We start from the raw sequence: 12,503 nt of genomic DNA, 5'->3' as shown, positions 1-12,503 counted from the left end.
GTGCTGCGCTCTGGCGTGTGTGCCCGTCTCGTCCTCTGTAGTAGCCTCATTCCCGGTCTCGCTGAGCCTTCATGTGACTGTCTAACAAGGGACGTAACTCTCTGACCATGGAACAACACAAAAGAAAAACTGAAAAAAGGCAAATTAGACAGAATTTCGCATAAAATCACAACAATGGTCCGGACACAATTGTTGTCCCCTCCTTAATATTTGGTTGCACCCTTTGGAATAAATCCCTGCGATCAGTCGCTTCCTATAACCATCAGCTTCTTACTCCTCAGCTGGGATCTTGGACTCTTCTTCCTCCTCAGCTGGGATCTTGGACTCTTCTTCCTCCTCAGCTGGGATCTTGGACTCTTCTTCCTCCTCAGCTGGGATCTTGGACTCTTCTTACAATCTGCTCCAGGTCTCATATGTGAATCCGTCTTCTCCCAACAGCAATTGTAAGATCTCTCCACAGGTGATCAATGGGATTTAGATCCGGACTCATTGCTGCCACTTCAGGACTCTCCAGCGCTTTGTTTTCATCCATTTCTGGGGGCTTCTTGGAAGTGTTTGGGGTCATTGTCCTGCTGGAAGACACATGACCTAGGACGCAAACCCATCTTTTTGACACTGGGCTCTACATTGCCACCCAAAATCCTTTGTCTATTCTTCAGATTTCATGATGCCTTGCACACAGTCAAGGCACCCTGTGCCAGAGGCAGCAAAACAATCCAAAACATCTGTGACCCTCCACCATATCTGACTGTAGGTCCTGTGTTTTCTTTGTAGGCCTCATTCTGTTTTCAGTAAACACTAGAATGATGTCCTTTACCAAAAAGCTCTGTCTTGGTCTCATCTGTCCACAAGACGCTTTCCCAGAAGTATTTTCGCTTACTCGCGTTCCTTTTTCCCAACGTAATTAGCATTTTTATGTCTCTGTGTCAGCAGTGGGGTCCTCGGGGGGTCTCCTGCCAGAGCGTTTCATTTCATTCACTTATGGACGAATAGTTCGCCCTGACACTGATGCCCCCTGAGCCTGCAGGACAGCTTGGATTTCTGTGGACCTTGATTGAGGCTTATCCATTGTCCGGACTATCCTGCGTTACAACCTTTTATGAATTTTTCTCTGCTGTCCACATCCAGGGACATTAGCTGCAGCGCCATGGGTTGTATGTTGATTGTTGCGCACGGTGGACAAAGGAACATCAAGATCTCTGGAGATGGACTTGTAACCTTGAGACTTTTGATATTGTTCAACCGTTTTGGTTCTCACGTCCTCAGACAGTTTCGGCCATGAAGTGGCGAGGAATTAAAACTTAATTTTTTTTTTTTATGCCATCCTACCCCTTAGAAGTATGTGGAGAAGATGTGGACCTCTCCAGGGTCATACGGCAGCTGACGGTAGAGGTTTATGTCTCCATGTCCTGTGCCCAGCGGACGGGCGCGGTGCCCCTGGCGCACTGACCTCCATTAATAAGGCTCGTTGTGTCCCAGTAAGTGATTGATGGTCGCGTCTGTCGTCCTGATCTTTTCGCTGCTGATGTCTGAGTGAAGAGCAGCTGTCAGTTTGGGGGAAGGACGATCGTCAGTGAAAGTCGTAACGCTCATTTTACAACCGCAGCGAATGGACGACATTATCCGCAGCCTCACGCTGTGACCAGGACCGATCAGCAGGATCATTCCCAAAATCGCCTTTATGTGGCGGCAGCGGCTCAGGGGCCACTTAGCGGTGTCATATTGTCTGATTTCTCTTGTACAAGCCTTGGTGACGCCGTCCCTTTAATTGCTCTCGACGCCTCGCACCGCTCTGACGGTGATTTCTGTGAATCGCTTTGTGAGGCGTCCGGGGTCCTCGCATTTCACCGCTTTAGAAGAGAAAACGGAATTTAAGGTTTATTAAGAATTTAGAAATGAAATTATCACATTAATAATAGACGGAGTCTAATGAGGAGACGCACGACGGGGAACTGCTGCAGCGACTCGCGGCAAGAGGGATGTCAGACGGCGCGGCGGAACCACGGAACGATGGAATGTTCTCCGGATAGAATGATTCTCAGCAGGAAGTGAAGAGCGACTGATTAGCTGCAGCATCAACGACGGGGCGTAAAGAGCTGGACATTATATGTATGATATATCGCACCGAGCGCCTGATCATCTCCGGAGAGCGGCGATGTCACCGCTGTATAATATAACTGATATCTGGAGAGCGGTGATGTCACCGCTGTATAATATAACTGATATCTGGAGAGCGGTGATGTCTCTGCTGTATAATATAACTGATATCTGGAGAGCGGTGATGTCACCGCTGTATAATATAACTGATATCTGGAGAGCGGTGATGTCACTGCTGTATAATATAACTGATATCTGGAGAGCGGTGATGTCTCTGCTGTATAATATAACTGATATCTGGAGAGCGGTGATGTCACCGCTGTATAATATAACTGATATCTGGAGAGCGGTGATGTCACTGCTGTATAATATAACTGATATCTGGAGAGCGGTGATGTCACTGCTGTATAATATAACTGATATCTGGAGAGCGGTGATGTCACTGCTGTATAATATAACTGATATCTGGAGAGCGGTGATGTCACTGCTGTATAATATAACTGATATCTGGAGAGCGGTGATGTCACTGCTGTATAATATAACTGATATCTGGAGAGCGGTGATGTCACTGCTGTATAATATAACTGATATCTGGAGAGCGGTGATGTCACCTCTGTATAATATAACTGATATATGGGGAGCGGCGATGTCTCTGCTGTATAATATAACTGATATCTGGAGAGCGGTGATGTCACTGCTGTATAATATAACTGATATCTGGAGAGCGGTGATGTCACTGCTGTATAATATAACTGATATCTGGAGAGCGGTGATGTCAGTGCTGTATAATATAACTGATATCTGGAGAGCGGTGATGTCACTGCTGTATAACATAACTGATATCTGGAGAGCGGTGATGTCAGTGCTGTATAATATAACTGATATCTGGGGAGCGGTGATGTCACCGCTGTATAATATAACTGATATCTGGAGAGCGGTGATGTCACTGCTGTATAATATAACTGATATCTGGAGAGCGGTGATGTCTCTGCTGTATAATATAACTGATATCTGGGGAGCGGTGATGTCACTGCTGTATAATATAACTGATATCTAGAGAGCGGTGATGTCACTGCTGTATAACATAACTGATATCTGGAGAGCGGTGATGTCTCTGCTGTATAATATAACTGATATCGGGAGAGCGGTGATGTCACTGCTGTATAATATAACTGATATCTGGAGAGCGGTGATGTCACTGCTGTATAATATAACTGATATCTGGAGAGCGGTGATGTCACCGCTGTATAATATAACTGATATCTGGAGAGCGGTGATGTCACTGCTGTATAATATAACTGATATCGGGAGAGCGGTGATGTCACTGCTGTATAATATAACTGATATCGGGAGAGCGGTGATGTCACTGCTGTATAATATAACTGATATCTGGAGAGCGGTGATGTCACTGCTGTATAATATAACTGATATCTGGAGAGCGGTGATGTCACTGCTGTATAATATAACTGATATCTGGAGAGTGGTGATGTCACTGCTGTATAATATAACTGATATCTGGAGAGCGGTGATGTCACTGCTGTATAATATAACTGATATCTGGAGAGCGGTGATGTCACTGCTGTATAATATAACTGATATCTGGAGAGCGGTGATGTCACCTCCTGTATAATATAACTGATATCTGGAGAGCGGTGATGTCACCTCCTGTATAATATAACTGATATCTGGAGAGCGGTGATGTCACTGCTGTATAATATAACTGATATCTGGAGAGCGGTGATGTCACCGCTGTATAATATAACTGATATCTGGAGAGCGGTGATGTCACTGCTGTATAATATAACTGATATCTGGAGAGCGGTGATGTCTCTGCTGTATAATATAACTGATATCTGGGGAGCGGTGATGTCACTGCTGTATAATATAACTGATATCTAGAGAGCGGTGATGTCACTGCTGTATAACATAACTGATATCTGGAGAGCGGTGATATCTCTGCTGTATAATATAACTGATATCGGGAGAGCGGTGATGTCACTGCTGTATAATATAACTGATATCTGGAGAGCGGTGATGTCACTGCTGTATAATATAACTGATATCTGGAGAGCGGTGATGTCACCGCTGTATAATATAACTGATATCTGGAGAGCGGTGATGTCACTGCTGTATAATATAACTGATATCGGGAGAGCGGTGATGTCACTGCTGTATAATATAACTGATATCGGGAGAGCGGTGATGTCACTGCTGTATAATATAACTGATATCTGGAGAGCGGTGATGTCACTGCTGTATAATATAACTGATATCTGGAGAGTGGTGATGTCACCGCTGTATAATATAACTGATATCTGGAGAGCGGTGATGTCACCGCTGTATAATATAACTGATATCTGGAGAGCGGTGATGTCACCTCTGTATAATATAACTGATATCTGGAGAGCGGTGATGTCGCTGCTGTGTAATATAACTGATATCTGGAGAGCGGTGATGTCACTGCTGTATAATATAACTGATATCTGGAGAGCGGTGATGTCACTGCTGTATAATATAACTGATATCTGGAGAGCAGTGATGTCACTGCTGTATAATATAACTGATATCTGGAGAGCGGTGATGTCACTGCTGTATAATATAACTGATATCTGGAGAGCGGTGATGTCACCGCTGTATAATATAACTGATATCTGGAGAGCGGTGATGTCACTGCTGTATAATATAACTGATATCGGGAGAGCGGTGATGTCACTGCTGTATAATATAACTGATATCTGGAGAGCGGTGATGTCACTGCTGTATAATATAACTGATATCTGGAGAGTGGTGATGTCACTGCTGTATAATATAACTGATATCTGGAGAGCGGTGATGTCACTGTTGTATAATATAACTGATATCTGGAGAGCGGTGATGTCACCGCTGTATAATATAACTGATATCTGGAGAGCAGTGATGTCACTGCTGTATAATATAACTGATATCTGGAGAGCGGTGATGTCTCTGCTGTATAATATAACTGATATCTGGAGAGCGGTGATGTCACCGCTGTATAATATAACTGATATCTGGAGAGCGGTGATGTCACTGCTGTATAATATAACTGATATCTGGAGGGCGGTGATGTCACCTCCTGTATAATATAACTGATATCTGGGGAGCGGTGATGTCACTGCTGTATAATATAACTGATATCTGGAGAGCGGTGATGTCACCTCCTGTATAATATAACTGATATCTGGAGAGCGGTGATGTCACTGCTGTATAATATAACTGATATCGGGAGAGCGGTGATGTCACTGCTGTATAATATAACTGATATCGGGAGAGCGGTGATGTCACTGCTGTATAATATAACTGATATCTGGAGAGCGGTGATGTCACTGCTGTATAATATAACTGATATCTGGAGAGCGGTGATGTCACTGCTGTATAATATAACTGATATCTGGAGAGTGGTGATGTCACCGCTGTATAATATAACTGATATCTGGAGAGCGGTGATGTCACTGCTGTATAATATAACTGATATCTGGAGAGCGGTGATGTCACCTCCTGTATAATATAACTGATATCTGGAGAGCGGTGATGTCTCTGCTGTATAATATAACTGATATCTGGAGAGCGGTGATGTCACCTCCTGTATAATATAACTGATATCTGGAGAGTGGTGATGTCACTGCTGTATAATATAACTGATATCTGGAGAGCGGTGATGTCACTGCTGTATAATATAACTGATATCTGGAGAGCGGTGATGTCACTGCTGTATAATATAACTGATATCTGGAGAGCGGTGATGTCTCTGCTGTATAATATAACTGATATCTGGAGAGCGGTGATGTCACCGCTGTATAATATAACTGATATCTGGAGAGCGGTGATGTCACTGCTGTATAATATAACTGATATCTGGAGAGCGGTGATGTCTCTGCTGTATAATATAACTGATATCTGGGGAGCGGTGATGTCACTGCTGTATAATATAACTGATATCTGGGGAGCGGTGATGTCGCTGCTGTATAATATAACTGATATCTGGAGAGCGGTGATGTCTCTGCTGTATAATATAACTGATATCTGGGGAGCGGTGATGTCACTGCTGTATAATATAACTGATATCTGGAGAGCGGTGATGTCACTGCTGTATAATATAACTGATATCTGGGGAGCGGTGATGTCTCTGCTGTATAATATAACTGATATCGGGAGAGCGGTGATGTCACTGCTGTATAATATAACTGATATCTGGAGAGCGGTGATGTCACTGCTGTATAATATAACTGATATCTGGAGAGCGGTGATGTCACCGCTGTATAATATAACTGATATCTGGAGAGCGGTGATGTCACTGCTGTATAATATAACTGATATCGGGAGAGCGGTGATGTCACTGCTGTATAATATAACTGATATCGGGAGAGCGGTGATGTCACTGCTGTATAATATAACTGATATCTGGAGAGCGGTGATGTCACTGCTGTATAATATAACTGATATCTGGAGAGTGGTGATGTCACCGCTGTATAATATAACTGATATCTGGAGAGCGGTGATGTCACCGCTGTATAATATAACTGATATCTGGAGAGCGGTGATGTCACCTCTGTATAATATAACTGATATCTGGAGAGCGGTGATGTCGCTGCTGTGTAATATAACTGATATCTGGAGAGCGGTGATGTCACTGCTGTATAATATAACTGATATCTGGAGAGCGGTGATGTCACTGCTGTATAATATAACTGATATCTGGAGAGCGGTGATGTCACTGCTGTATAATATAACTGATATCTGGAGAGCGGTGATGTCACTGCTGTATAATATAACTGATATCTGGAGAGCGGTGATGTCACTGCTGTATAATATAACTGATATCTGGAGAGCGGTGATGTCACTGCTGTATAATATAACTGATATCTGGAGAGCGGTGATGTCACTGCTGTATAATATAACTGATATCTGGAGAGCGGTGATGTCACTGCTGTATAATATAACTGATATCTGGAGAGCGGTGATGTCACTGCTGTATAATATAACTGATATCTGGAGAGCGGTGATGTCACCGCTGTATAATATAACTGATATCTGGAGAGCGGTGATGTCACTGCTGTATAATATAACTGATATCGGGAGAGCGGTGATGTCACTGCTGTATAATATAACTGATATCTGGAGAGCGGTGATGTCACTGCTGTATAATATAACTGATATCTGGAGAGTGGTGATGTCACTGCTGTATAATATAACTGATATCTGGAGAGCGGTGATGTCACTGTTGTATAATATAACTGATATCTGGAGAGCGGTGATGTCACCGCTGTATAATATAACTGATATCTGGAGAGCAGTGATGTCACTGCTGTATAATATAACTGATATCTGGAGAGCGGTGATGTCTCTGCTGTATAATATAACTGATATCTGGAGAGCGGTGATGTCACCGCTGTATAATATAACTGATATCTGGAGAGCGGTGATGTCACTGCTGTATAATATAACTGATATCTGGGGAGCGGTGATGTCACTGCTGTATAATATAACTGATATCTGGAGAGCGGTGATGTCACCGCTGTATAATATAACTGATATCTGGGGAGCGGTGATGTCACTGCTGTATAATATAACTGATATCTGGAGAGCGGTGATGTCACCTCCTGTATAATATAACTGATATCTGGAGAGCGGTGATGTCACCGCTGTATAATATAACTGATATCTGGAGAGCGGTGATGTCACCTCCTGTATAATATAACTGATATCTGGAGAGCGGTGATGTCACCTCCTGTATAATATAACTGATATCTGGAGAGCGGTGATGTCACTGCTGTATAATATAACTGATATCTGGAGAGCGGTGATGTCACTGCTGTATAATATAACTGATATCTGGAGACCGGTGATGTCACTGCTGTATAATATAACTGATATCTGGAGAGCGGTGATGTCACCGCTGTATAATATAACTGATATCTGGAGAGCGGTGATGTCACTGCTGTATAATATAACTGATATCTGGAGAGCTGTGATGTCACTGCTGTATAATATAACTGATATCTGGAGAGCGGTGATGTCACTGCTGTATAATATAACTGATATCTGGAGACCGGTGATGTCACTGCTGTATAATATAACTGATATCTGGAGAGCGGTGATGTCACTGCTGTATAATATAACTGATATCTGGAGAGCTGTGATGTCACTGCTGTATAATATAACTGATATCTGGAGAGCGGTGATGTCACTGCTGTATAATATAACTGATATCTGGAGAGCGGTGATGTCAATGCTGTATAATATAACTGATATCTGGAGAGCGGTGATGTCACTGCTGTATAATATAACTGATATCTGGAGAGCTGTGATGTCACCGCTGTATAATATAACTGATATCTGGAGAGCGGTGATGTCTCTGCTGTATAATATAACTGATATCTGGAGAGCGGTGATGTCACTGCTGTATAATATAACTGATATCTGGAGACCGGTGATGTCACCGCTGTATAATATAACTGATATCTGGAGAGCGGTGATGTCACCGCTGTATAATATAACTGATATCTGGAGAGCGGTGATGTCACCGCTGTATAATATAACTGATATCTGGAGAGCGGTGATGTCACCTCTGTATAATATAACTGATATCTGGAGAGCGGTGATGTCGCTGCTGTATAATATAACTGATATCTGGAGAGCGGTGATGTCACTGCTGTATAATATAACTGATATCTGGAGACCGGTGATGTCACCGCTGTATAATATAACTGATATCTGGAGAGCGGTGATGTCACTGCTGTATAATATAACTGATATCTGGAGAGCGGTGATGTCACCTCCTGTATAATATAACTGATATCTGGAGAGCGGTGATGTCACTGCTGTATAATATAACTGATATCTGGAGAGCGGTGATGTCACCTCTGTATAATATAACTGATATCTGGAGAGTGGTGATGTCACTGCTGTATAATATAACTGATATCTGGAGAGCGGTGATGTCACTGCTGTATAATATAACTGATATCTGGAGAGCGGTGATGTCACCTCCTGTATAATATAACTGATATCTGGAGAGCGGTGATGTCACTGCTGTATAATATAACTGATATCTGGAGAGCGGTGATGTCACTGCTGTATAATATAACTGATATCTGGAGAGCGGCGATGTCACTGCTGTATAATATAACTGATATCTGGAGAGCGGTGATGTCACTGCTGTATAATATAACTGATATCTGGAGAGCGGTGATGTCACCTCCTGTATAATATCACTGATATCTGGAGAGCGGTGATGTCACTGCTGTATAATATAACTGATATCTGGAGAGCGGTGATGTCACTGCTGTATAATATAACTGATATCTGGAGGGCGGTGATGTCACTGCTGTATAATATAACTGATATCTGGAGGGCGGTGATGTCACTGCTGTATAATATAACTGATATCTGGAGAGCGGTGATGTCACTGCTGTATAATATAACTGATATCTGGAGAGCGGTGATGTCTCTGCTGTATAATATAACTGATATCTGGAGGGCGGTGATGTCACTGCTGTATAATATAACTGATATCTGGAGAGCGGTGATGTCACTGCTGTATAATATAACTGATATCTGGAGAGCGGTGATGTCACTGCTGTATAATATAACTGATATCTGGGGAGCGGTGATGTTGTTAGTGTCTTTTGATTATTTTTTAATTACCTTTCTCCTCTCATTTTCAGAAGCTCTCCCCATGGGTTGGGTTACGGAAGATCAATGTTTCATATTGGGGCTGGGAGGACATGTGCCCGTTCACTAACACCACCTTGCAGTGGCTTCCTGGAGAGCCCAGCGACTCTGGATTTTGTGCCTACCTAGAGAGGGCAGAGGTGGCAGGACTGAAGGCAAATCCATGCACTGCCATGACAGAAGGCCTGGTGTGCGAGAAGCCAGTAGGTGGGTGAGATCCGTGTGTGGTGGAGAGTCACTAATATGCATGTATAGAGCCAACCTGAGAATGTAATGTATGTACTCAGTGACTGCACCAGCAGAATAGTGAGTGCAGCTCTGGAGTATAATACAGGATGTAACTCATGATCAGTAATGTAATGTATGTACACCGTGACTGCACCAGCAGAATAGTGAGTGCAGCTCTGGAGTATAATACAGGATGTAACTCAGGATCAGTAATGTAATGTATGTACACAGTGACTGTACCAGCAGAATAGTGAGTGCAGCTCTGGAGTATAATACAGGATGTAACTCATGATCAGTAATGTAATGTATGTACACAGTGACTGCACCAGCAGAATAGTGAGTGCAGCTCTGGAGTATAATACAGGATGTAACTCAGTATCAGTAATGTAATGTATGTACACAGTGACTGCACCAGCAGAATAGTGAGTGCAGCTCTGGAGTATAATACAGGATGTAACTCAGTATCAGTAATGTAATGTATGTACACCGTGACTGCACCAGCAGAATAGTGAGTGCAGCTCTGGAGTATAATACAGGATGTAACTCATGATCAGTAATGTAATGTATGTACACAGTGACTGCACCAGCAGAATAGTGAGTGCAGCTCTGGAGTATAATACAGGATGTAACTCATGATCAGTAATGTAATGTATGTACACAGTGACTGCACCAGCAGGATAGTGAGTGCAGCTCTGGAGTATAATACAGGATGTAACTCAGGATCAGTAATGTTATGTATGTATACAGTGACTGCACCAGCAGGATAGTGAGTGCAGCTCTGGAGTATAATACAGGATGTAACTCAGGATCAGTAATGTAATGTATGTACACAGTGACTGCACCAGCAGAATAGTGAGTGCAGCTCTGGAGTATAATACAGGATGTAACTCAGGATCAGTAATGTAATGTATGTACACAGTGACTGCACCAGCAGAATAGTGAGTACAGCTCTGGAGTATAATACAAGATGTAACTCAGGATCAGTAATGTAATGTATGTACACAGTGACTGCACCAGCAGAATAGTGAGTGCAGCTCTAGAGTATAATACAGGATGTAACTCAGGATCAGTAATGTAATGTATGTACAGTGACTGCACCAGCAGAATAGTGAGTGCAGCTCTGGAGTATAATACAGGAGGTAACTCAGGATCAGTAATGTAATGTATGTACACAGTGACTGCACCAGCAGAATAGTGAGTGCAGCTCTGGAGTATAATACAGGATGTAACTCAGGATCAGTAATGTTATGTATGTATACAGTGACTGCACCAGCAGGATAGTGAGTGCAGCTCTGGAGTATAATACAGGATGTAACTCAGGATCAGTAATGTAATGTATGTACACAGTGACTGCACCAGCAGAATAGTGAGTGCAGCTCTAGAGTATAATACAGGAGGTAACTCAGGATCAGTAATGTAATGTATGTACACAGTGACTGCACCAGCAGAATAGTGAGTGCAGCTCTGGAGTATAATACAGGAGGTAACTCAGGATCAGTAATGTAATGTATGTACAGTGACTGCACCAGCAGAATAGTGAGTGCAGCTCTGGAGTATAATACAGGATGTAACTCAGAATCAGTAATGTAATGTATGTACTCAGTGACTGCACCAGCAGAATAGTGAGTGCAGCTCTGGAGTATAATACAGGATGTAACTCAGGATCAGTAATGTAATGTATGTACACAGTGACTGCACCAGCAGAATAGTGAGTGCAGCTCTGGAGTATAATACAGGATGTAACTCAGGATCAGTAATGTAATGTATGTACACAGTGACTGCACCAGCAGAATAGTGAGTGCAGCTCTGGAGTATAATACAGGAGGTAACTCAGGATCAGTAATGTAATGTATGTACACAGTGACTGCACCAGCAGAATAGTGAGTGCAGCTCTGGAGTATAATACAGGGTGTAACTCAGGATCAGTAATGTAATGTATGTACACAGTGACTGCACCAGCAGAATAGTGAGTGCAGCTCTGGAGTATAATACAGGATGTAACTCAGGATCAGTAATGTAATGTATGTACACAGTGACTGCACCAGCAGAATAGTGAGTGCAGCTCTGGAGTATAATACAGGAGGTAACTCAGGATCAGTAATGTAATGTATGTACACAGTGACTGCACCAGCAGAATAGTGAGTGCAGCTCTGGAGTATAATACAGGATGTAACTCAGGATCAGTAATGTAATGTATGTACACAGTGACTGCACCAGCAGAATAGTGAGTGCAGCTCTGGAGTATAATACAGGATGTAACTCAGGATCAGTAATGTAATGTATGTACATAGTGACTGCACCAGCAGAATAGTGAGTGCAGCTCTGGAGTATAATACAGGAGGTAACTCAGGATCAGTAATGTAATGTATGTACACAGTGACTGCACCAGCAGAATAGTGAGTGCAGCTCTGGAGTACAATACAGGATGTAACTCAGGATCAGTAATGTATTGTATGTACACAGTGACTACACCAGCAGAATAGTGA

The 12,503-nt window shown here is 42.8% G+C and overlaps 1 protein-coding gene across 1 annotated transcript in view; it reads left to right on the top strand.

Annotated features, from left to right (window-relative positions):
- Window positions 1-12,503, top strand: part of ATRNL1 (attractin like 1) — a 1,189,422-nt gene that overhangs the window by 307,176 nt on the left and 869,743 nt on the right. The window contains exon 16 of the mRNA XM_073684631.1: window positions 9,783-9,996. Within this exon, the coding sequence (XP_073540732.1) occupies window positions 9,783-9,996 (214 nt within the window). The remainder of the gene's footprint in view (window positions 1-9,782; window positions 9,997-12,503) is intronic.

Source organism: Phyllobates terribilis, unplaced genomic scaffold (assembly GCF_046119375.1).
Source record: "Phyllobates terribilis strain yellow unplaced genomic scaffold, ASM4611937v1 Scaffold_5__5_contigs__length_657084704, whole genome shotgun sequence".
Lineage (NCBI taxonomy): Eukaryota > Metazoa > Chordata > Amphibia > Anura > Dendrobatidae > Phyllobates > Phyllobates terribilis.
Note: the sequence above shows the minus strand (reverse complement) of the source record. Positions and strands in the feature narration are given on the sequence as shown.